We start from the raw sequence: 26,906 nt of genomic DNA on the forward strand, positions 1-26,906 counted from the left end.
TAAAGATATAAAAGATTTCCATTATACAAGTGAAAAACCACATTAACATATCTTCCAAGTTACAACAGGTAGTGTTTACCAAATACTTTAGTGCTATAACTTGAAAATTATAGCTGCCCAACCTCAATTCCAAACACATTCTTAATATAGTATCATGTTTGAAATGTCATGCATTTTATTATGTACTATAATATTTTATATTAGTAATAATACTAAATTATTTTCTAATCATTTTATATTTTTAATAATATTAAACTATTATTTTTTGATTTATCAAAAGAACTGAACAGCCACTGGCAACCACCAAGGCACCACTGCCCTTTGTCTTTGTTAAAAATTATAAAATTTCTTCACTTAAATTATATTTAGTACCATTGGAATCATTTTCTCGAGCTCTAAGTAACGGCATTTATAATGTTCAGTGATGGAGCTCTCGTTCTAAAGTTTGAAATTTAAAATTTCAACCGTAGATCTACGGCGAATGGAAGCTCTGCTGCCACTGATATACAAGTACCATTGTACAAGAAAGGGATTTTAAAAGCACTAAATTTAACGTTGAAGGATGTCAGAAAAAGTCTGAGGTAGCGATCGGTAGCTGACGATGGTGGTCGCTGGTGCGTATTATTGGCTCGATTACTGGTGATAAGTAAATGCTATTAACAAACTTATTAAATTAAAACTATTGAAAATAGATTTAATTAATAATTATAAAAGAGAGCGAGAGAGAGAGAGGGAATACAGACCAGGTGCGACCCGATTCGGGAGCGAAATTCCCACTTTGGCTTCAAAAGGTGGCCAATTGACCATCTTTATCCAGACCCGGCCGTGTCCACCAAACATGGTAAACACACATAATGCGGCAGAAACCTGGTCTCTACCGCATACCAAACACACTCTAATTTCCTCCCTCATGTTTTAGGAGGGCCCAATTTATGTGCCAATAAATTATCTGTAGAGTATTGTTATCTATTATATATGTATAGATTTTGAACCGCGATGAGAAGGGGAAAAAAAGTTCTGAAAAGCTTTAGATGACCATAGATGGCCTCCAATTGTGTTACTCTTTAAAATACTCAACTTGAAACTTCTTCATGAACTGAAGTTATTGTATATCGTCTTCCTCGCTTTTTATGAATGTCAATTAAGTAGTGCAAGTAAATTATTCTCGGTTATTCACTCATTTGATGATCAAAATCATTCTTTAATTGTCAATAACTAGTATACAGAACTTACAAGCGAGAAAACAAAGAAAATGGAATCAGTTGTCATGGTGAGCTCTTGGTTAAGTTGGTTTTACTCAATTGTTTAACAGGTGTATAGTATTTGATCATGCAGAGATTAAGAGAGGGAGAGGGAGAGAGAGAGACAATAACCCAACAAAAAAATGTTGCTTTCGCAATCATGAAGGGTTTAGTATTCTCTTGAAAATGGCTGGGCAATCATTTGCTCTGAAGACGAGAAGCACATACTTTTCTCATATTAATACTAACTGATTCAATCAAGTATAGTACTTTGCAAGATTGTCACATGACATCGATGTATCATCATGACTACATGCACATGATATGATCTTGGAAGATTGCCCAAGATTGCACATAAATTCGTCATCTCATTAGTAAATTCTAATAAGTAAGGGTATTTTACATAGTTAACATACATTAAAATAAAATAAAATAACTACTAGTTCGACGTTTGGTTACAAGAAGATAATTTGAGGTCGTGCAAGAGGGATATCCTGTAAATATTTTTTACATAAATAAAACAAAAATAACAGTCATCAAAGCAATAACACCAAGATTCTCTTTTGATCTTTATCTCTATATATCTTGAGAAAATTATATGTAGTGTCTAGTGGTTGTTTGATAATAAGAACGTAAAAGTGGCTAAATTTTAATAGTACACAACAATCATCAATGCATATACGGGCATGGCGTAAGATTCTTAATGGCATAGAGTAGTGCATCCATGCACTGCTCCCTTTCCACAACTACTGTTTGTATGTTTATGAATATTTTCATGATTGGTTAAAACACAACACAGAAAGAAGTTAATAGAGAGGGAGTGATGCATCCATGGGTGAACTCAGGACTTTATATTATTCAGGGCTAAATGAAAGAATATATAAAAGATTTATGTTTTGAAGTGAACTTGAAATTTCATGAATAGATCAAAAAAATACACTAATAAGAGGGGACATTAGGAGCCTTAATTATCCCATGTAGTGCCACTTTTATAATTTAAGGAAATAATTTTTTTTTTTTGATTAACTGTTCTAGTTCACGTGAAAATTCGTTCTTGGATGCATCGAGAGCACCCAAAATTTTTTCAGGAGAACTCAAATAAAGAAGAAATCCTAGCTAACTCGACATCTCAACCACATGGGTGGAGAATTTAGTTAAGCACCATGTATATATGGCCGCATGATCACCCAATTTCAAGTAATATAATAGGAAACAAGAGTCGACGGTAGATGGGTGAAGTTTCTAATTTCTATCTAAAATTTCTTTAAGAAAATTAAAATGCGAAGCTATTGTAGAATAATACCGATGAATAACGCTGTTTGGAAACAATATCAATTAAGGCTATCTATACATTTGTTTTGCTATTCAATTAATTGATGTTCCTCGTAAACGATCACATGTTCTGTGCTTCTTCCGTTCTTTTCAATTCGTTTCTCCATGAATTGTAAATAAAATTGAAAGGGGAACTGTGAGGGCATGGGTACCGGAACACTCAATTAGAATTTGTGACCCTCCCTCATGAGTGTACCCAAAGTTAAAATTCCAGCTCATTTCTCAAATCGAGTGGCTTTAATTACCAATATCTATACAAGTTAAATATTAAATGAGAGAAGTGGGTTATTTTATATCAGCTAGACTTTTTCAAATCTTCTCTTATACAATAACGCAAAGGATCAAGATATACAAGACATAAATTTCATCGTATGGGGAAGGATTTTATGTAACCATCTTTTTTGCACAAGACATTATACTCTTTTATTGATGTATTTTTCAACCGTTGACAGTGAATATAATATTTGTAAATAATATATGCATAATATTACAACCACAAACTCTTGTATAAATTATTGTGACATGAAATACATTTTTTTAAATAAAAATATAAAATAATAAAAAAATATTTAGGTCATTAATATTTTCATTCCACCCTACTATTGTGCGATATTTGCTTGTACAAAATAATTTTTAGCTATATCATTTTAATTCACTTGTGAAATGCAATCTTAACATTGACAATCCAACAGTTGTATCAAAAGAGAATTAAAGGGCAATTTCTGCCATGATTATTACATGATTTTTTTTTAAATGAACGGTAGAAAAATTACATAAGATGAATATTAAAATTTTATATAATAAGCATATGGATGATGTGGTACTCGTGATTATTTACAAATATTATATTCGATAATTGTTTCAAGTTATAACCAAGTCCAATCCATTAAAAACTATATTTTAAAGGTAAAAAGTATAAATATCCAATATTAAAAATTTTATTTTTGGATTGTAGGGCCAGGTCCCTAAAGGCCCATTCTAGCCCCCAGTTGGTCCCACGTAGGACTTTGTGGGTGACTTGTTTATCGAATCTACTTTTATGCGACTTCTTTCAACTTTAATTCATACAAGCAGCACTGATTGCTTATTATTTTGTTGCCTTAGGTGATGAACCTAATACAGCCACGAGATTGTTGGTAAATGATATTACCAGTTACTCTTTTTTTTCTTTTTTTGTGGGTAAAAAATGTTTATCACTTTGTGCCTTATAAATTTTTAATAGTTCATGAAAATGTTAAAAGAAAAGTATTTTGTTGAAAAGTAAATTTGACATGTAATAACATATCTACAAATTAATGTTAAATAAAATGCCTTAACACGTCTCTAAATGAAAATTAATCATTTCACATTAAAATAGAACATTTATCTTTCAACAATAGTTTTCTTAAGACATAAATTAGCCCTCTCGCAGTCTTTAGGGTTGCGGTACGCTTTTCTTAGGAGAGGGTAAAATAACAGCACATTGCTGCTATAGATAAATATACAGTTAAAGGTGGGCAACTGAAGAATACATTAGGCGGCTAAGGACTTGGTTTATTTATTTATTTGGAAATTGGAAGGTGGCAAGGACTTGGTAAGTAACCCCATAATGTACTCAAATTGACAAAAACGTTTTTTATTTTTGTGAATTGGTGGGACCATGAGCCACCTCAAGGGATCTCTGCCAATATGGAGTTGCACTTGAGAGGTTGCCCAAATGTGTTAGTTAACAAGACATCAATCACCGATTGGCTTGTTTGGGCTAGCTATGAATCATGTTAAATATGTTGCCCCTTGGCTGAATATTTTGCATTTGTCGAAAACAAACGTACATCATCATCGTCGTCATCATCATCATTAATCACTCCTTCTTTCCTCTCTCTCGCTCTCGCTAACAAAATTGATGAAAAATAGTTCTAAAACCATAACTCACTTCAAAGTGCGTGAATTGTTGTCGTCCTGATAAATTGAAAAGAGCTAACATATAGCTGACCGTGTTAATAATTGTTGAAGGTTATCGAGAAACAAATCAGACAGAGAAGATGGGTCACAGGTGCTGCAGCAAACAAAAAGTGAAGAAGGGTTTATGGTCTCCTGAAGAAGATGAAAAGCTCCTCAAACACATCACTGCTCACGGCCATGGCAGCTGGAGTTCTGTTCCAAAACTTGCTGGTAGCTGTATTGATTAATGCTTCTTAATAACAATGAATTGAATATCGTTAGTTAATTCTTTCCTTTGGCTAATTTAATATGCATATGAATCGTAGGCTTGCAGAGATGTGGAAAGAGTTGTAGATTGAGATGGATAAATTACTTGAGACCAGACTTGAGGAGAGGCTCTTTCACCGAAGAAGAAGAGCAGATAATCATTGATGTGCATAGAATATTGGGCAATAGGTAATTAAAGAATTGAATTAATCATTATTAAGGGTATTTAATTAATATGACATAGCACAATTAATAAGAATGAATGCTGCATGTGTTTGACTGAATATTTGGCTGCTGGCAGATGGGCTCAAATAGCTAAGCATCTGCCCGGAAGAACAGACAATGAGGTGAAGAATTATTGGAACTCGTGCATTAAAAAAAAGTTAATGTCAAAAGGCCTCGATCCAAAGACTCACATTTTGATGCCTTCGCATCAAAGAGCTGCTGCCTCCAGCAAAATTGCATGCAACATACAACTACCCATTTCATCACGAGCATTTACTGTGAGTTCATCACAAATAATGAGCAATATTGTTTCGATGGAGATCATTAGGCCTCCGGTTCTGACATTGCCTGCGCCTACTGATCAATTCTCATTGCTTCAACCAACAGCTATACCGATGCCCCCCGCTTCTGAATATCAGAACCCTAACTTTGTTTGGAATGCTGGTGACCAAAATTCCCAAGATTATTCCACAAATTTTCCTAATTATGTTTCATCATCAGTTGATCATCTTCGCAATGGACCCATGTCGTCTCCGCCTTGCTCCTCATTAATGAACCCTCCTGGATTTGGACTCACAGATGAGAATTATTGCATGTGGGGTACTAATACTAATATTGAAGTGCCAAGTTTGGAAGCAAAGCTGCAACAGCAAAGAGAGAAGGAGAAGAATATTTGTGATCGTCAGGCGCCGCAGATGGAAAAAATTGATGATGAAGCTAACATGGATTGTTCGTTTGATAGTTCTAGTTTTGATCATCACCTTGACTTTGTGGACTCCACACTCATGGCTGGTGCAATGTGTCGTGACTTTAGCTCTTTCTCCACGGATGATTTTGCATGGAACTTTTAGTTTAGTATAATTTAATGAGGCTATCATATTTGTGTGTGTGTGTGTTGTTACTAATCAAATTACTCTATAGCTTAGATTGTGGCTTACTAGTGAATTTTCTTTTATTTCTCTACTTTTTATTTGTTAATTTGTTTGCTGGGGATCAGGTTGTATATGCATATACCAATTACTAGAAAAAAATTTGTTGCTACAAAATGTTTGAAAACGGACGATCATGAGATTCCAAAAGTATTAGAGCTGAAAGCAAGCAACTCTCTTGCATCAATTAATCAATAATGATAGTTGCTTTGTGTCGGACAAAAATAAAAACTTGTATGTTATCCATGTGTAGAATTTATTTTTTAAAAAATGTCAAAAATTCTTCAACATGAGGAGTAAAATACTCATAGCTAGAGTTACAATAAAGTACAAATTCATACTTATGGTTTTATGATTGCTTTTGTTGTTGTTGTAGCTACGGTTAGATATTTTAAATTTTTTGTAAAATTTTTTAAAAGTTTTTTCCTGTCGACGCTTAAGTTTTTGTGTGTCATAGAATATCATAAATTTGAATCATGAATGAAAATTTAGGGGGTTAACAATAAAAAATTTGAGAGATTGGGAAAAAAAAAAGATTTTCAATAAAGCACATTATATCATGCTTTGATTGTTTTGCCGTCATTTTTTTGTCGTGGACTCATCTCAAATGAAAATGATTGGAAATGCTATCCTATCATGAAGAGAGATTACAATATTTTTGAAAGGGATCTAATTGACCAAAATGGTTATTTAGAGGATCTACACTTTTGTATGAAATCTAATAGGATCGTTACTCTAATCAATAATTCCTAATATTTTATTAACAAATCACTAAAATATTAAATATTCTTCTTTAAAACACGTTTTTTCATTATTCAAGTGTGTAGTCAATTGCAAAATATGAAACTAGACATACAGCATGATGATAAGACACGCACCAATCGTACTAAAGTTTGAAGTATACAGAAGAAAATTGGTTAAGAAACAAAACACATACCAAAATTGTGGGATTTAGGTACATTTTGTGATGACAGTCTCTTTAGTTCATGTGTTACATGTTTTGTATATATCTTAATACTTCGCGTGACCTTCTTCTTCTTCATTTTTTGTTTGGTCTGTGCGTGTGAGAATTGGGGGCCCAAAAAACTTGCTTAAGTTAATCATATCACTTCAGCTGTAGGACCAGCAATTGAGATTATACCATTCGGTAGATTAAACGAGTCTAAACTATTTTTCCTATATTAAATTTTGATGGATCTTAGAGTGGGACTTACTGTTCCACCAAATGGCAAGACCTCAATGTCTGTTAAAATAGTAAGACCGGTAAGCCTAAGTTTTTTCTCATAAATTGGTGGAGTACGAAAAATTATATTTGAAAAGTAAGAAGAGTAAATAAAATTCAAAACTAATTTTTACAACTATAATACGTACATGACTATATATGCTAGCTTTTTGCAGTATATAGTTTGTAGTTATAGACTAGAGGTGGAGCCAGCTGGCGAGAAAAGGTTTCTATTTTGGTTAAAATGTTACAAGTTGTAAAATTGTAGCCAATGAGTCAATGACATAAAATTAGAGGGCACAAAGAGCAAAGATCTATTTTGCGGGCTCAACCTATACAATCTTTATCTTAAACAGAAAATTGTATGATTAGCTGTACCCCAAGTCAGAAACCAACTAAACATAGTTAATTATGAATTAACTAGTAAATTTTTTCATAAATATGCCCCCAATAAGTTTTTTTTTTTTTTTTATGAATGGAAATTTCATTAATCTTAAGATATTGTCAACATCGGACATGACCACGGAGGTGGAACAAACCTCCACTCTCCAGGACCTGACATAAAACCCCCCACCCTAGCTATTGTATGGGCAGCAACGTTCGCAGATCGTCGAACAAAAGAGAATCTTACTTCTCCAACTAGTTTAACTAATTCTTGACAGTCCTCAATAATTAAACCAAAACCATTAGGGCTAGGAGTTTGAGTAATTAAAGCTGAGTACACATTCAAACAATCTATTTCAAGAATAACTTTAGAGAGCTGCAGAATTTTCAGCCAGCTAAGAGCTTCACGAACAGCCAAAGCTTCTGCCTCGCGGGGATGAACCGAACCAGGGAAGCGTTGACACTTAGCTGCCACAAAAGCACCTCCAGAATCTCTTATTACTCCTCCAAAGCTGAAGCTGTCCTGCGAGCTAAATACCCCTGCATCCACATTACACTTTAACCAGCCCGTTGGAGGCTTAATCCAACACACCGAACCATGACCCCACTGCACAGGCTCACCAATTGTTAACTTTTTCTTTCTAGCTTCTTGCCATTGGAAGAGATAATGGCCAGCAACATTCACTGGATTTTGAGCCCGCCCACTATTCCCATTCCACACCTTATCATTTCTATTAATCCAAAGCCTCCAGCACACCATCATAGCTAGCTGGCAATCTTCTTTACTGCAGTGACTAAATATGTGCTCAATCCATGCAAAAAAAAAGAACATTTTCTAATAGTTCCTAACGAGGACAGTAGCTAGCAAGAATGAGCAAATAAACACTCCACCAAACAATGTAAAACTGACTCATTAGCTGCACTACAAATGGGACATATAGGGGAAACCTCAACCTTCCTAGGCAGCAAGTTATCGGCCGTAGGCAAAACATTTATTAAAGCACGCCAAATGAAATGTTTCACCTTACTTGGAACTTCCAATCTCCATAAGCACTTCCATACCTTACTACTTGGGGCATCAGAAATAAGATTCAGCAACTTGTAACAACTCCTGACAGTAAAATTACCCTTAGAATTCGCAAGCCAGAACCAACAATCCTTGTCATGTCTAGCACTAAGAGGCACTTGCAAAATAAGTGCAGCATCCTTGTCATTAAACACATCCGCCACCAAATCATTGTCCCATCGTCGTTGACCCGAAACCATAAGACAATTCACTGTAGTTGTTACGAGACTCTCATCCAGAACAGTTGTTATACAGCCATTGTCAACATCGGGAAGCCACGGATCCTTGGTGATTTAAACCTGCTGCCCACTCCCAATTCGTAACCTACTTCCTTGAACTACGACATGTTGGGTAGCCATTATTGATCGCCAGGTATAACTAGGATTAAATCCCACACTTGCCTCAATAAATACGGATCTAGGATAGTACTTGGCCTTCAGGATCCTTGCCACCAGAGATTGTGGATTTGTCATGAGCTTCCAACACTGTTTTCCCAACATAGCAATATTAAAATCGCGTATCTTTTTGAAACCAATGCCCCCAAAAGACTTTGGTTTACACATCGAATCCCAACGACGCCAATGAATTCCTCGATCTTCATTTCGCTTAGTTCCCCACCAAAACGAGTTCATCATAATTTCCAGCTCCTTACATAAATCAACATGTAACAAGTAAATGTTCATGGCATAATTAGGAATAGTTTGGGCTACTGTTTTCAGTATTATCTCCTTCCCAGCCTTACTTAAAAATTTCTGATTCCACCTTTGCAGCTGTTGCCACACGTTATCCTTAATAAAATTAAAAACGACACTCTTCTTTCTTCCAATTTGCGAAGGCAACCCCAAATAGGTTTCATGGTTACTAGTTGCGGAAACTTCCAGAACTTCACACACCTGCCCTTTGGACACCTCATCCATATTTGCACTGAAAGATATGGCTGATTTTTTATAATTCACCTGCTGTCCAGAAGCGGCACCATAGATAGCCAGCAAACCCTTTATAATTCTGGCTTCATTTAGATTGGCTTTAAAGAAGAGTAAATAATCATCGGCAAAGAATAGGTGAGAAATGCTAGGTGCACTCCTAGCCACTTTAACCCCATGAAGAAATCCAGCCCTTTCCCGATTACGGATCAACGAACTAAGTCCCTCAGAACAGATTATAAATAAATAAGGAGATAACAGGTCTCCTTCTGGAAACCCTGTACTTGGGATAATGGATCCCACTTCCGCCCCATTCCTTAGCACCTTATAACTCACCGTAGAAACACCACAACATAATAAGATCCACCCAACCCTCATCAAACCCCATCCTCAGCATCACAGCCTTTAGGAAGTCCCATTCAATTCGATCATATGCTTTCGACATATCAATCTTGAAGACCATTATACCCGTTTTTCCTTGCTTCTTTTTTTTTTAAGAAAATGAATAATTTCAGCCGATATGAGGATATTGTTAGTGATTGCTCTGCCCGGAACAAATGCACTCTGAGATTTAAAAATTACCGAGTCTAATACCAACTTCATTCTATTTGCAAGCATCTTTGCAACTATCTTGTATAAGACATTGCACAATGCAATAGGGCGCATGTCTGTCAAAGTTTCAGGCTGTAGCTTCTTAGAAATTAATACAATTAAGGTATCATTCAGTTCATCAGGGAAAGTGTGAATTGAAATAAAATATAGACACGCATCTGTAACATCTTGTCCAATTAAATTCCAAAATTTCTGATAAAAGGCAGGGTTCATGCCATCCGGCCCCGAGGATTTATCCGGATGCATGCTAAATAACGCCTCTTTAACATCAACAGCCGTGAACAACTCCAACAACAATTGATTATGCATCACAGTAACACTAGGCCCGCGTGGTCCCCTCAATCTCGTCATCCACTTGACCACTAGATATAGTAATTCCCGATTTTGTGTGAGGAAAAGAATCAACTTTCATTACATCCGCAAGATCCATGCTATTACCATCTTTCGCTTCCCCTATCTCCGGTGGCCCCGAACATAACCACCTCTCACCAGAATTCAAATTATTTCATCTTATGAGCGCCTTCATCCACTGCCCATAAGGTTTTATGATGTCACCATCAGGATAATCGTATAGGGACGGGCATTGCCTTTCGGTATGACCCAGCAATCCACATATGAAACAAAAAACTTGGAGACGCTCATACTTGAAATCTATCCAAACCCAATCTCCACCGGATTTCTTCAGTCGCATACGGCGCTTAAGGGGCTTTCTAACATCAATAGACACCCTTATACGCATATAATTTCTCCAAACACCCATTAAATTATTTTCGTCGGATGCCTGAAATTCACCAATGTAGTCTCTAATATTCTGCAGCACCTTTTCTGAAAGAAAGCCGATCGGTAAATTATAAATTTGGATCCAGCAGGATGTGTGGTATAACGGCACAGCATGAGGTTGTTCTAATTCGCCCAACCGCTTGACAAGTAAGATGTGTTGATCAAACGTCGAAGGCCCTATTTCAAGAACTCTCCTGATGTAAATTTCATGAAAAAATTGAAATAAGAATAATGTGGGTGATAAATCCTTAATACAAATCCCTTTCCCAGACCGCCAGAGAGCCACCATTGTATTTTTCATAGCCAAAAAATTGATAACCTTGTCCGTTAATAATCTTCCCGCCAAGCAATATCGAAAATCAATCCTCTCATCTTTCCCATCTTCAACATCTTCCCCGTGATTATAAGACCCCCGTCATCTTCTTCTTCAATAGACAAAGCAGCATAAGTCTCATTCATGTCCAGTGGTTTCCTAGGGTTTATGGTCGTCATTGATGCTCCAAATGGAACAAAGGAAACGTAAATCTAGAAAATAAAGAAAGTAAAGGAATAAAAAACTTAACTTGTCATGGAGATAAGACAAAAACTCAACTTGTCATGGAGCCAAGACTTTCTCTGAGTAATCATCAAAATTGTTACTTAAAAAAATTAATATTTACTATGCTCCTAATAAGTTATTCCTTATCAAAATTAAAGATATAATTTTCATCAACCTCGTAATTTGACACATTTTTCTTTTAATTTTAAGATAGAGAGTTCAAATCTCTTCATATAGTAGTGAAAGTTTATTATCAAATGTTATATATTGAATTTTATATGTTAGGTTTTAGACTTTAATTGTAATCTATTTCTATTAAACTTTTAAACTTACTTATACTATATATGTAATTTTCTTTTTTAAAAAATAAGGGCCAAAGATATAATTTAGTATTTCATTAAAAAAAAAAGAAGATCTAATCTAGTGCTGATGGTGTCACATCTTTCCAAAAGAAGGAGATATATACTATTTAAAATGAAATTAAGAAAAGAAAATGTAAATAAACAAACGAGAGGTTTCGTCAACAACTCATAATTCAATAGCATAAAAGTAATAAATCCGACACTAAGATTATTAAGATCGATTCCAAGTTCAGGGACATCGTTAAGAATATAATTAAAAAATAATGCGCAAACGGTCAATTTTACAATCATAGATGAACAAGAGAGACGCAATGCATAAGAAATACCTTCAGAAAAATATCTCTACCAACAGGAACTTAATCTGAATTCCAACCCCCCCCCCCCCCCCCAAATAACTTTTATAGGAAAACAGAGACTGAAAAATGAATAAATAAATAAAGTGTGAAGATTTCTGATGTGAATAAAATGATTCCATTCACCATAAATCTAAATGTAATTCTAAATCTATTTGGAGAAAAAAATACTATAATTAGATTGTAGATATAGGTATATATTTACTTCACATGCATAAAGAGAGGAAACGAAACATTGAAATACAAACTGAAATGAAAATTCATTTGGAGGGGCTCCTATTAATTGTATTTTTTATTTTTTTATTAAGAGGGGCTCTTAACAGAGCTAAGAAAGAACAAAGCGGGGGTAGACTACCTGTCTCACGAAATAAACTAGAGCACCCCAGTAGGCGGATAATTAAAAACATGAAGACCTAAAAGAATAAAACAAGCCAAAGTAGCCAAATAATCAGCGGCAAAATTAGCCTCCTTGTAAACGTGAGTAATCTCCATATGCCAGTTTCGTCTGAGGAGTTCCTGAATAGCACGAATTATAGGAGAAAACTCATTAGAAGTCACCATTTTGTTCATCACAAGTTGAGTAACGCAGCAACTATCAGCCTCAGCACAAAGCCATCGAATTCCTTTATTGCACGCAAGAAGTAAACCTTGATAAAGACCCCATAACTTACCATAGTCACTAAACAAATCCCTAAATTAATTCCAAAACCAGCAACCCAATGACCATTATGGTCGCGAATCAGACCCCTGCAATGGCTACACCAGAAACTTTACAAGCACCATCCGAGTTCAACTTGCACCATGGCCAATTCGGAAACGACCAGCCAATCCATTTGTTGACTTTTATAGTTCTCGAGATCAAAGAAGACTGTTGAAGCAAAATCACTTCCTCAGTGCGAGCCTTAACATCATTAACCATGGATAAGCCGTCCATAGTCGATCCATGCACTAAAAACTGGTTCCTCCAAAACCATAGTCTCCATATCGTTATGCCAAAGAAACAAACCCAATTTTGAATTCCATAAATCGGCCATGAATTCTAAAGATTATTAATCATCCACTTGTTAAATGGAGTTTGGAAGAAATGTTGCCTCATTGCTAAAGGAATCACACAATACCAGAATCTTCTCGCAACCATGCAGTCTCTCAGCACATGCAAGATATCCTCAACCGGGGCCCCACATCTGTTACACTCAGGATTTATCAATATATGACGCCTTAAGATTTCAAATTTGGTTTTCAACCGACCATGAAAAGCTAGCCAAACGAAAACTTTAACACACTAAAGGCCTTGCCAATTCCAAGCCAACTTTCAAATAGTATCCTTTAATTGATTATCTGGTGAACTGATAGCATAATAAGCAGAGGACACCGAGAAATTCCCTTCATTAGAATGCGAACCATATAATTGATTCGGCCCTAACGACACTGAAAGAGGATGGATTGATGCAATCTTTATAATAGCAGTACCAGGAAGAAAATAATCAAATAATGCCCAGTTCCATTGCTCATTGACCTCCACACAATTAACAACCATTAAATTATTAAGATGATCAGGGATAGGAAAAATGACATGGCTCGCAAGGGGTTTGTCCTTATAAACCCAACAATCCCACCAGAAACGGGTTTTTCTACCATCACCAATAGACCAACACACACTCGAAAGTGTATCCTGCCAAATCTTACCAATAGCTTTCCACATATGAGATCCATATCGAGTGGGCAAAGTAAGAGGAGGGTTAGAACTATTAAACCCATATTTAGTACACAGAACCCGAACCCATAAACTATCTTTATCTAAAATGACTCCCTAACTGAGCTTCATTAAAAGAGCCTTGTTCATCACGTTTAGGTCCTTAAAACCTAAACCTCCATAAACCTTTGGTTTGCACAATCTATCCCAACTCACCATACTCATTCACTGATGACTAAAATTTCCACTCTATATGATTTCCTACAAGCTTTATCAATCTTTAGATTAATTCCAATGGGGAGGCTCGTTGATTGCTTTGCATAAACCGGAATAGCCTGTAAAATTGTCTAAGCAAGAGTAATTCTACCCGCCAAGGACAGAAGAGAAGCATGCCATCCCGATAGGCGTCTTTTAACCTTGTCAATAATGTTATGATAAGTATGCTGCGAGACTCGAGTATGTAGTAGTGGCATCCCAAGGTACGTGCCTAGATCCTTGGGAACCGAGAACCCAAGGGCAGCCCTAATTCTTTTCATGTCCCGAGCTGATATATTATTAAAAAAGAAAACCTGAGATTTAGTCTTGTTTACCTTAACCTCTGAGATTTGGCAAAAAAGTATCCAAAACTATATTGATAACCTCAACTTGATTGATATTTGCTTCAGCCAATAATAAAAGATCATCAGCAAAAAATAAGTAAGAGGAGTGCCACGACGAGTAAGACGAATCGGCTGCTAATCCCTAGTAGTGACAACATTATTGATTCCATGATTGAGCCGCTCTATACATAAGACAAAAATATACAGGGAAAGAGGATCACCTTGTCGTATACCTCTGGAGGGGACGAACTCAACAGCAACTTCACCATTCCATAAAACTTTCATTGTAGCAAAAGTAATGCATTCCATAATGATGTGGATCATATCTCTCGACAATCTCGTTTCCTGCAACGTCTCATGAATAAAATCCCAGTTAAGCCTATCATACTCCTTTTTTAGATCCATATTAATCACCATGAAACATTTCTTCCCCTTTTTCTTACACATAGAATGAATAACTTCTTAAGCAATCACAATATTATCAATGATATGTCGGCCAGGGACAAAGTTGGTCTGTTGAGGGCCAATAAGATTCGGCATCAATGCATGTAGTCTGTTAGTCAGGATTTTATAAATGGTTTTGTAAACTATTGTGCATAAACTAATCGGGTAATACATCTTCATATTAACCGAATGATCAGTCTTTGGGATGAGAACTAAAAGCGTAGTGTTAATTTCCTTAGGAATATTGCCACTACTGAAAATACTCTGTACAAATCTACAGAAGGATGGGCCAATGATATGCCATTGGGATTGATAAAAAACCACATGTAGGCCATCCACGCCAGGGCCCTTTAGAGGTTTCATGCTAAAAATAGTCTATCGGATTTCATTATCTTTAATGGGAGTAGTGAGCCCTTGAGTTAGATACACTTTAAGGTTAAGGAAGCATCCCCTTATCGGATAAGGTAGGAAAACTAAGGTCTCACTAATATAAAATGCTGATAAGAAAGCTATGTCATGCTGCTTAATGATTCATTATCTAAAAGCCATTCACCATTATCATCCTGAATGGTTGTGATTTGGTTCCTCTTACGTCTGGCCAAAGTTTTTTTTTGTAGAAATAAGCTGAATTTCTATCCCCTTGAATAAGCCAATCTTTGCGAGATTTTTTAAGCCACAATGTTTCCTCTTGTGTAAGTACTTCCTTTAAATCCTTTTTCAGCTTTAGCTCTAACTTAGCCAGACTTTGTCGATAGTTGGTTTCTTACACCTTCTAAACCCCCTTAGGCGTGCTAGGATCCTTCGCTTCCTCTGAAAAATATTACCAAAATGATCTATGCTCCATTCCAGGACCTTCTTCACAAAAGTATCAGCAGCATGTAAATATGACAAATTATTAAGCCAAGCAATAAAGACGAACTAACCAAAGGAATTATCAATAAGCCATGCAGCCAAGAAACGGAAAGGCTTTTGTCCCCGAGAGCAGTGGCGGATCTAGAAAAATAATTTACCGGGGGCTAAATTAAATAACAACAAAATGTAAAAATTGAAAATTGAATATATAAAATTTTTTATAACACAATTACAATTGTTCTCTATGCGATTTCATATTTTGAAAACGTTGTGCAATAGATTTATTATCAACACTATTAAATACATATTTTTCTACATAAACAATCAAATAATTAGTTATCCATTCATCTCTCATCCGATTCCGAAGTTCATTCTTAATAAATTTCATTACTAAAAATGTTCTCTCTATTGTGGTTATAGAAACTGAAAGAACGGAGGTTTTTGATAGTTTGATAGAGATTATTTAAAAATTTATTAATTTTTCTTTTAAACAAAAAGATTTTTTTTTTCAGTGGGGACTTGAGCCCCCACTAGACCTACACTACATCCGCCCCTGCCCGAGAGCTACTGATATCATTAGTAAACCGAAGTAAAATAGGTCTATAATCTGAAGCAATCTTTAGCAGATGTGGGACAACATTATTTGGATACTTGTTTAGCCATTCCATATTAGAAACAACTCTGTCAAGCCGCTTCATAAGAAAACCACGAGACCAAGTGAACCAGGGTCCATGGAAATTTAAATCAAACATACCATTCATATTAAACTAATTTTTAAACAGCCCAGAAACCCCATAGGTATTAGTAGAGCCATATTTCTTCTTAGCAGCACATAAAATGGAATTAAAATCGCCTCCCACCAACCACAGACCATGAATCGATCTGGCTAAAAAGTCAAGGTGATCCCATAACTGCCTTCTCAAATTAGGATTAGGGCTCACATACATCGTTGCGATCCAAGATTGAAGATTGTTATTCTTTAAAATTTTAAAATGGACGAATTGCTTGTGATTATAAAAGACTTCCACTTTAAAACAATCTCGCCAAAGAATCCAGATTCCACCAGAAAAACCTAAAGCTTCAATACGATGAGAATAATCAAAGCCGCTACGTTTAACAAAATCATATGCTTGCTTCCCACTGATTCTAGGCTCCATTATAATAACCATAGAAGGACAATAATTTTTAATAAGAGTATTGAAAGAGCGACGAAAGCCCTTCGAAGCCGCCTCTTGTACATTTTAAAACAGAATTCGTATCGTTATAAAAAAGCAAAATGAAAATAAGTTGAGCCTTATTGCACCAGCCGAGAGGCCTCTTCTACTAAGTCCATGGCCGTTTATTCAACAAGGGACACATCACCTTCTGAAGAATCAACTCTATCCTCACTTGTAGCCATATAATCGATATCATTTGCATCATCTTCCATATCCATGTTGGCAGCCAAAACCTTAGAATCAGAGGGATCACCATCCAATTCCGACAGAAGAATGTGACCGCCAGTACTGTTATGATCATTTGAGTTTTTTGGATGTACATCAACAATGTGGAGAGTTTTAGTGACGTTATCAGGAGGAAATGAGATGGCTAAGTGATAAAGGGGGTTTAGACTAGTAGGAACATACATGGGTATATGTAAAAGATTGGGGTTTGCATGGCTTGCATGGAGATTAGGACAACCACGTAAGTCATGTGTAGGAATAGAGCTTTGAAAATTGGTGTTTTCTACCAACAAAGTGTTGGCTCCACTGGCAATGGAGTCCCCTTAAGTGGCTTGACTGGGTTTGCTCCCCAGTTCGAGTCGCAGGGAAGTCGCCTTTGTTGGGAGAATCTGTGCCTCCCGGTTCGAGCGGGGACTTCTAGTCTGGGTTGTGGTACGGGCTTAAAGGTGCCTCCCACAGTTGGGGCCCTCCCCAGGATACCTCGTGGATAAGACCAAAAAAAAAAAAAATTGGTGTTTTCTTCATTAGGGACTTTCTCATGCAATCGAGTAGATGTACCCACATGCTTAGGACCTTTGGGATTAGCTGATTGGTTGGCTTTTTTCCTTCTAATGGGCCGATTTTTTAGTGACAAGGTAGAGCTAGGATTAAAAGTTCTGAGATCTGTATATTTTGTTCCATATTGGCCTCCTGATTTTCCTCATAAGGACCATTATCATCCCTATCCGGACAGCCTTCCTTATTGTGCATGTATTTACCACAATGGAAACAAATAACATGAAGGTTCTCATATTCAACTCTTTGCACTTTACCATCCAGTTGAAACTGTGAAACCAAAGGTCTCATAAGATCAATCTCAACTGCAATTATTAATTGTGTTTTTTAAATATGTATTGTCACACAAAACTAGTAAATTTATCTCTTACCATAAACAACAAATTGCGGAGATGAAGGGCGAATAACTATTGGCTACTAGCCTTCAAAAATTGACAGTTGCAAAGACTTCATTGATTATGTGTTTATGATTACCCATTAGCACACTTATAGTTCAATTAATTGATGGAGAAATTCTACAACACAAGGTTAGCCGTACATTGGAAGCATTTTAAAATTTGTCATTAATTATCTAAGTAACCAAAGATAAATTTATTTTTTATTTTTTAATTGAAATTATTCTTTCTAATAATGAGAAAAACTACATCATAAAAAAATAATTTAAGATTTTGGGATTAGTATGTATTTAACAATAAAATCTTTAAAACTATATTATTTAAAGGAAAAAATTTTATGGCAAGATGATTAATTTTAAGATAAGTGTTACACATCCTAAATTTTTAATCTAAAAAAAATCCATCAATTGGTTGATGAGATAATTCAATCAATTCACTTAAATCTTATAAAGAATCACCAATCACTCAATAAATGTCACATTATTTGAGATGAAACTTAAGATAAAAAAATTTAGAATATTTGTCGTTACTTTAATTTTAATACATGGATTAGGATTCTATAAATTAAATTGGGGCGTTTTAGGTCTAAAGGGGTATTATTAGGATTTTAGAGGGGTGTTAAAAGCTCCACTCTTTATAACATGACATTCTAGTTTAAGTGGCCCGTAGCTTTTTTTTCCATTTTTACTTGAAAGTGATTGGACCCATAGTTTTAGAAGATTAAGAAGTAATTTGCGCTTGATTAACGACATAATGGGCTATATATGTATGCATGGAATTGTGTGTTCAAGAACTGTATGTATATATGTTTCACGTGTGAAATATCATGACAACAAAAAAATATATTCAAATAAGTAATACATTTGTAAAATGTATAATTTTTCAATTTTCCTTTCAAAATTGACCAAGAAATTACAAAAAGGAAAAAAAATATGGTATATGCCCCGACTCATCATTCTAATTAATAAGAAGTACAATTTTTCTCTTTGAGAGAGAAGCAAATTAAAAGCGCATGGTAAGTCAAACAACATTACCTTGTGGTTAATTAGCAAAACAATTCCCGATTTGGGGTTATTTAATTTAACCCAACACAATTTTCTACTTCTGCATCGTTGAATTTTAGTATATAAAAATAGCAATACATGTGAGAGAGAAACAAAAGTATATAACTTAACTATATGATCATCATCTTTTGGTGAAGTCTCAATTAACTGTGTTAGTCTTGCATGGAGAGGGCGACAGAGTTGTTTGTGTCTTGTGCGGAACACAAGTAGTAAATCTCTTCGAGGGCTCCATTCATGTAATCCCTACACTTATCATACATCAAACACCCGTCAAAAATTTCAGGCTTCGATGGCTTCGTCTCCGCGATGTTTATCTGTGGGAAGTCTTCTAATTCCAATGGTGGGAAAGGACATTGATACTGCAAGTTTGCGTAGCTTGGCATCTGTATATCCTGCATCGACAAAGAAGATCGTTTGTATTTTAAGAGGACATGATCCTTGTTGCTACATGTTCTACTCAGATTCTTGCACGAGTTTCAAATCAATGCATTTTAATTTATCTACATGCATGCGTAATAATATGTGGTTATTGCGATGCACATTTGAGATTAAACGGTGTAAAAATTAGGGTTCGTTATCCGAACCCTATATTGATTATAATTTCCCAGTTTCCTCGAGGTTTCAAGAAAAGAATGAAAGATATATTGAGGCTTCTTCAGGTTGGATACAATGGGATGCGCTAAATTATTTCTTTTGGATCTATTATATTTCAAGGGCAGCATTGAGCATCAATAATTTAAAGCAAAAACTAAAAGAAGAAACAAGATAGGCAATTAATCACTTTTATATGTCACATTCTTTGATGAATAGAACAGTAGTTATATAAACATTAGACACGTGGAAAAATGTTTCAAAATAACAATACTACTTAAGATGGGTTGTATTCCTTTTATAGAGAAAGCAAAATAGATTTTGAACCCTTCCAAAAAAAAAAAAAGGTTTTGAACGGGAAAATGGACCAAATTGTGACTAACATAACGGAAAGGAAATACGTCATTGGAGACAGTGACATTCAAGATGTTTTGGGAAGATGAGAGAGAGAGAAAGAGAGATTTTCAGTCAGTCAGTCAAAAGAATTTATAGAAGATGGTGAAGAAAAAGCCATAATATGTGAGTAATCAGTCTAAGAGATTTTTAGAACCAGAAGGAAGCTAGGTGAGTTCATTACTTGTAACTTTGTTTACTTTATTGAGATCAAAAGAGAATTCAAAGGCCTTCTTTTGTGGGCCACTTCCAACGCAGTGGCCCCATTTAACTGTACTTTGAAAATTTCAATCATTTATGATGACTTTTAAATAAGTGTGCGAAATGTGAAAGCAACCGTGATCATGTGTTACACACAATAGGATCAAAGATGAATAAAAAAATGAGGAGGTGTAAGCACTAAGCTTTAATTGGTGATAAAGCCTGCATAATTTGCTGGAAATTTAGCCTCGGAAAAAAGGAGACAATCATGTCATTAACAAAGAACGTGGCCAAAGTAAGAAATTCTAATTAGAATAATCACCAGCATTAACAAATGAAACGACGACCTAATGCATACCCATGAATAATATTCAATTTTTTCTTTAAATATATTAAGTACTATACCTGAATTAAGTTGGTAGTGAAGTCGACGCCTAGAGAATACATATTAACGGCGCTGTTAGCTTCATCTGAAATGAATGGAGCTTGAAATTCATCTGCATTAACATTGCCGGCTTCTGTAGGCGTTGCTTGAGTGAAATCTGAAGAAGAAGTGTCAGATGGGAACTTAGAGTAATCGTTTTCTTCGGCTTCGCGTCCACTTGTGTCATCCCCTAACATTTGTTCATCTGATGAGAACCCAACCGTTTCTGTTTGATTTTCTGCATCATTATTGTTATTGCCCATTGCTTCTTGAAGACTTTCTTTTGCTTTTGGAATTTGTATCGTTTTCTTGAAGACTCGACACAGTGCATAGGAATCCTGTAGTCCAAAAAATTATATATTAATACCAAGTGAGATCAAAATGGCTTATTTAGTAAAAGAGTATCATACAAAGATCTAATAAAATTGAAAAAGCTAAGAAAGATGATGAGAAAAGAATAAAAGAGAATTTCAAACAGAAGAAAAATGATTGTAATGAGGACACTAAAGCGATCATCAGTGGCAAAGAGTCTTTCGTCGTCATGGTGATGAGCTATATCTAATCTTTAGTAAAAGAGAAGGAATATAACAAGAAAAAAAGAAAGAGATACACAAATCATCGTTGTGATTAATCATATGCATGCCTGCAGAATGATTCTTTCAAAAGATCAGATTTGCTACGTATTTACAATGCTTTTGATAGTTTCAGATGATCAGCGTAACCCCACAAAAATTAGATGCTTTCACTATTACTAACTCAGTATTCATGTTGTATGTCCAAATTGAAAACTTTTCCTAAATCATTTTGAACGAAAAATATGTCGATCGACGATAAATTAATTCCCAATTAGGGGTTTTGTCTTTAAATTGAGTTGAAAAGGTTTCCATCATGATGATTTCTTCAATATAATTGATAACGAAATTAATCTGTGTCGTGTTCATGTGGCAGAATTATTAAGAATAAAGAAGAAATGTATAAATAGTACCTTTAAACTTGATGATGCAGCGCCAGACAAAGGATCAAGCAAGCGATACTCATGCATCACCCAGTTAGTTCTGATGCCATGAGGAGCCCTTCCTCTATAATACACCAGTGTCTTCTTCATGCCCACCGACTGCTTATGAGAGTGCACTGTTCTGTCCTTTCCAGTGGCTTTCCAGTACCCGGCTCTGGTCGCCCGGTTAGTTCTTGAACCGTTGGGATACTTCTTATCCCTAGGGCTAAAGAAGTACCATTCCATATCCTTCCCAGGTAAGTATGACTTATCTGTTGAAAACAAACAAAGTCATCATCAATTCATCTTCACAAAAAAAAAAAAAAAATTACGAAAGAACAAATGGAAAGAAACTATTTAATTATGCACCAGGTAAATCCCATGGTTCATGCTTGTAGAGATCAATCTCTGGGATAATTTCGAGCTCAATGGTGCGGCCGTTAATTTTTCGATCAAGATAATAAGCTACAAGTTCTTCATCCGTGGGATGGAACCTAAATCCAGGAGGGAGGCTCATGGGCGCCATTGAAAGGATAGTAGAGAAGAAAGCAAAAGAGAGAGAGAGCAAAAGAAATGGACTAAAGGTTCAAGGAGGTGTAATATAAATGGCTTGTTTGATAATGAACTATATAGGCCACTGTTGGGGCCATAGCCAAACTTTTAGCCCTTGATATTTCAGTCAATCTACATTGTTGCCATTTTCTAAGCAGTTTCTTAATTAATGATAAATTAAAGCAAAATGAGACCCAATTATCAAGGTTTACCGTAAATTATAGTTAGTCCCTATATACACATATACCCCATTTCGTTAGTTTTTCTTTTTATTTTATTTTTATGTGGAGACATTCAATAGATCATTATTAGGCACTTGGACTCTATTTTTATAATCTATGTGATGGCGAGATAAGAAAATGATGTTAATTATATTTAAAACATTAGATCGGTGAGGGTTTATATATCTATATCAACGGATGGAAATAACATGAGGTCTAGGTATAATTTTCCAATAATTTAATGATCTTTGTCATTCTTTATATCCAAATATCAGCCTTATTTGCAAGAATTAATGAAATAAAACAAGAGGCAGAATTGGTAATTAAGTTGATGATGAGGTATTAAAAGGAAAGAGAATAAAAAAAAAAAAAATTATACATGCCTTTTGCGGATTCTATGTCTAACGATTTGTGTGAAAACCCACAGGGAGGATAAGAAGCTTCCCTGCTTTTGCCTGCTCACAAACTAACAAAAATCAGAGGCACCCATTAAAAAAGTTTTGTGGACCAGCAAACCGTCCATATCCTACAACACGCAATACTAGCTAGGGCTCTGCTCATTATTTTTATCACTTTGCAATAGAATATATGTTATATGATTTTATGTGATCATTGCACTAATAATTATATAATTAGACATTAATTATCAATTGTATTAAGCATGTTTTTATTGGAATGCCCATCCTTTTTGCTACGAATAAGATCGGACCCTAATTAATTAGAATCAGAGTTTGGCATCAAAGTATATCATGTACATACGCATATATTAATCACTCGTACGTACTCCGCCGGAGTTTGCTAAATCGACAATGCGATGATGATTTTTTAAAATTATTTGATGTTTCCAGAGTTTAAAATTCAATATCAAAATTTAGTAATTTGGCAACCTTTTGAAGCTTGAAAATGTGCGGTAAAGCTTTCATTATCTTAAAAAAAATTGCTCTAAGTGAGGTGTCGTTCATCAATTAGTTGGTGAAATAATATTACTAGTTCAACTGAATTTTATAAAAAATTATCAATCACTCAATAAATAACACATCATTTCGATGAAATTTGAGATAAAAAAAACTTGAGATATCTATCATTATTCTTTATTTTAAGTTGAGTTCATCTACTAATGTTGAATTCAAAAAACATTTATATGACAACCAGAAATAAAGAGAAATTTTAGCTGTAGTTGATTGTCGTCTTACGTTTGTAATTATGGATTTTGTAACTAAATATTGCAAATTACCATAATTATATGCAGCTAATTAAGTTTTCCTCTGCTCATGTCAGCCCTTACCCATGAGACTATACAGTAAACGGAAGATTAATCAACAATATATACACAATTGCCCTAGACACAACTCTTTTTATTCTTTCTCATTTTTTGGATATAGAAATGACATTTTATTGTATATCATTTATAGATTTTACAGACCTAGTAGGTGGAAATGAAAGCACAGAGATTGTCACCATGAGGCGAATGAGGCCACGTGCATTACTGACCAATCAGATCGCGGAAGCCTCCTTGAGAAGAACTTGTATACTAGAAGATTATCAAGACGAAATGTAAAGATACATGGAAGAATAAAGAAGTAGTATTATAGATTTGGGAGACAGACACAATCGAGACGTGAGATATCCCTATAAAATTATTTATTGTCAGAAGAGGAATATGTATGTATAGAATGTTAACCTTTTGGCTAATTAAACAATGTATTCCTACTCTTCATAATAATTAAAACATATTCAATCCTTCCTTGCTTTTCCTTTGACGGTGGCGTACACAGCCCTATTCATACACAATATGAGTAAGAAAAGATACATTCTAAATATTTTTTATTCTAAATTTTATCGTAAATAATATGTCATTCATTAAGTAATTGATAATTTTTTATAAAATTTAAGTGAATTAATTGAACGATTGAGTTCTGATTTTTGATTACTTAATTGAACGATTGTAGTTTGTTTCCATATGTGCTTGATAACTTCAGGGAACCTGTCACCGGTTTTGCTGTAAAATGTACATGGTACCTTCAATTTCCAAGTGGGCAAACTTTCCAAACTTGTTTCAAAAGAGTCCCGCTTTGATACACGCAAAATGTGAACTTCAGATGGATATTGATGGACATTGACTCTATATTGATCTGTTGACCCTTAGATTGAACAAAGTGTTGGCTCCACTGGCAATGAAGTCCCCTTAAGTGGCTTGACTGGATTTGCTTCCCAGTTCGAGTCGCAGGGAAGTCGCCTTTATTGGGAGAACCTGTGCCTCCCAGTTCGAGCGGAGACTTCTAGTCTGGGTTGTGGTACAGGCTTAAAGGTGTCTCCCACAGTTGGGATCCTCCCAAGAATACCTCGTGGTTAAGACCAAAAAAAATATGAACCATATAATATTATAAATGCACACATATAACAAAATCATTAAAAAAAATTAGGATAAATCATACCAACATGCATGGATCCAAATCCGCCATCAATAACTATATACGTAAAGAAAATTTACCATTAATCCTTATCTACTAAAAAAGAAAAAAATTTTAAAAAAAATCACGAAACTATATTAGTGTTTTGTAATTTTTATTTATAGAAACTCAAGGGCCTAACTCATACTTAAAAATAATTTTTATTTGTAGAAACTTAAGGTCTCATTCATACTAAGAAATAGCTCAAGAATAAAAAATTGCCCAAACCTTATATATATAACCCAGGATAATAATTTTTCAGCCAACATGGGATTATTTTCTTAACAGCTACTAGGGATGGCAAAATCCGGGTCCGGGTCCGGGTTTAGCCTTTCCGGATCCGGACCCGGATACTATTTTCTTTTCCCGGACCCGGATTTTAACCCGGATTTTTTCACCCGGGTCCGGGTTCAACCCGGAAAAATCCGGGTTTCCGGATTCCGGGTTTTGAACCCGGATCAATGAATCAATATTAATTTCTAAAATTCTAAAAATAAAAAAATTAATACATTTCTAAACAATAACACATTTAGATTAATCAATAAAATTAATTAAAAAATAATATTAAAATTAAATATCCGGGTCCGGGTTAACCTAAACCCGGACCCGGACCCGGATATATCCGGGTTATTAAAATTTATTCCGGACCCGGATTTTTTTATATTCCGGTGCGGGTTCAACCCGGCCCGGATTATCCGGGTTCGTCCGGGTCCGGGCCGGGTCCGGGTTATTTTGCCATCCCTAACAGCTACCATCACCCGTGATTCCCACTTGTTATAAATTTGGCTATAATATCATAAGGAAGTCCACGAGCTTAACGCATGCTAAAAAATTAACACGAAAATTAAGGGTGACCTCGAAGATATGTTATTCATCCAGTATCTAATATCAACTAATGGGATATTTTCCCTATCAATAGTGATAGGTAGCTTAAGTTCATAATTTAGAAAATGCCAATATTTTCACTTATTATTATTATTTTGTTGGTCTGAACTATAAGGTGGTTCTGAGTGGGCCCCAACTGTGGGAGGTACCTTTAAGCCCGTACCACAACCCAGACTAATCTCCACTCGCACCGGGTCGACCCGTAAGGGGTAAAGTACTGGCTAAAGTAGTGACTCCATACGAAAGTGGAGATTGAACCCCTAACCTCTCTTAAGGAGTGAGAGTGTCGAATCATTCACACCAACCAACTTTAGTATATTTTCATTTATTTTAATAATAATCAATTCCTAATATTCATTGTCTGCCATAGACAAAACCTTAAATAATCTCGAACCGCTAAATTCGAGCTCACTTCTTATGTTGCCATGATTAATATTCTAATTTTATATTTGATCAGAGGCATAGTTTATATGCCGAGTGATTGTGGGTAGTCTTTAACTTTGGCGATGTCAGTGTGTAACAATTCAAAATGACAGTATATTTCGGATGAGTTTAGCGATGTGCTCATGTGAGGGGTCCATGAGATGATTCTCTGTACTTTTTATCCCAAAGGGAAAAGAACACTTTTATCATTCAACAGGTGATAGTTTGAAGATGAGGGCCCATTGCCATCTGAACAAATCTACCTGGCACACCGTCACAGTCTACTTTTTCTTTTTATTGCTTTAGATAATTTTCCTGCCATCCAAACAACTTTTTCTTTACTGTTGTTTTTTGTTCTATGTTGCCTTCTCCTTTAATCCTTTCCTTAAAATATCATTTTCGTATCGGTAAAGACATGCTGGGCACTTTAATGATTACCTTCACAAAATCTTTGACTGGTCTCTCTAGCTATCTCTCTCCCCCCCTTACTCTCTGAGCCTCTCTCTTTCTCATTTGCAGAACTGCAGATGAGACTCGACTTCATCCGCCATACTTGTAATAAATCATATATACT

The 26,906-nt window shown here is 35.3% G+C and overlaps 3 protein-coding genes across 3 annotated transcripts; 1 reads left to right on the forward strand and 2 right to left on the reverse strand.

Moving 5' to 3' along the window:
• Positions 1-4,594: 4,594 nt before the first annotated feature.
• LOC18031292 (transcription factor MYB41) lies at positions 4,595-5,836 on the forward strand. The gene is made up of 3 exons (XM_006422236.1): positions 4,595-4,724; positions 4,820-4,949; positions 5,062-5,836. Exons 1-3 carry the CDS (start codon positions 4,595-4,597, stop codon positions 5,834-5,836), a joined length of 1,035 nt encoding a protein of 344 aa, XP_006422299.1.
• Positions 5,837-8,879: 3,043 nt separating this feature from the next.
• On the reverse strand, positions 8,880-10,472 carry LOC112100221. Its single transcript, XM_024188980.1, has 2 exons — positions 10,092-10,472; positions 8,880-9,833 (listed from the first exon to the last, which is right to left on the reverse strand). The coding sequence occupies exons 1-2, from the start codon at positions 10,470-10,472 to the stop codon at positions 8,880-8,882; spliced, it is 1,335 nt and encodes a 444-aa protein (XP_024044748.1).
• Positions 10,473-19,146: 8,674 nt separating this feature from the next.
• Positions 19,147-22,366, reverse strand: LOC18031742 (NAC domain-containing protein 45). The gene is made up of 4 exons (XM_006422237.2): positions 22,171-22,366; positions 21,793-22,073; positions 20,789-21,145; positions 19,147-19,590 (listed from the first exon to the last, which is right to left on the reverse strand). The coding sequence occupies exons 1-4, from the start codon at positions 22,325-22,327 to the stop codon at positions 19,351-19,353; spliced, it is 1,035 nt and encodes a 344-aa protein (XP_006422300.1). The 5' UTR covers positions 22,328-22,366; the 3' UTR covers positions 19,147-19,350.
• Between the last annotated feature and the right edge of the window lie 4,540 nt (positions 22,367-26,906).

Source organism: Citrus clementina, unplaced genomic scaffold (genome assembly GCF_000493195.1).
Source record: "Citrus clementina cultivar Clemenules unplaced genomic scaffold, Citrus_clementina_v1.0 scaffold_9, whole genome shotgun sequence".
Taxonomy (NCBI): domain Eukaryota; kingdom Viridiplantae; phylum Streptophyta; class Magnoliopsida; order Sapindales; family Rutaceae; genus Citrus; species Citrus x clementina.

Coding starts and splice junctions, on each gene's coding strand:
- LOC18031292 (XM_006422236.1), top strand. CDS start 4,595: ATGGGTCACAGGTGCTGCAGCAAACAAAAAGTGAAGAAGGGTTTATGG. Junction 4,725..4,819: donor TTCTGTTCCAAAACTTGCTG/GTAGCTGTATTG, acceptor TATGAATCGTAG/GCTTGCAGAGATGTGGAAAG. Junction 4,950..5,061: donor CATAGAATATTGGGCAATAG/GTAATTAAAGAA, acceptor GGCTGCTGGCAG/ATGGGCTCAAATAGCTAAGC.
- LOC112100221 (XM_024188980.1), bottom strand. CDS start 10,472: ATGACGAGATTGAGGGGACCACGCGGGCCTAGTGTTACTGTGATGCAT. Junction 9,834..10,091: donor TGAAGTTGGTATTAGACTCG/GTAATTTTTAAA, acceptor GTGAGTTATAAG/GTGCTAAGGAATGGGGCGGA.
- LOC18031742 (XM_006422237.2), bottom strand. CDS start 22,327: ATGGCGCCCATGAGCCTCCCTCCTGGATTTAGGTTCCATCCCACGGAT. Junction 22,074..22,170: donor TGAACCATGGGATTTACCTG/GTGCATAATTAA, acceptor TGTTTTCAACAG/ATAAGTCATACTTACCTGGG. Junction 21,146..21,792: donor CTGCATCATCAAGTTTAAAG/GTACTATTTATA, acceptor TTTGGACTACAG/GATTCCTATGCACTGTGTCG.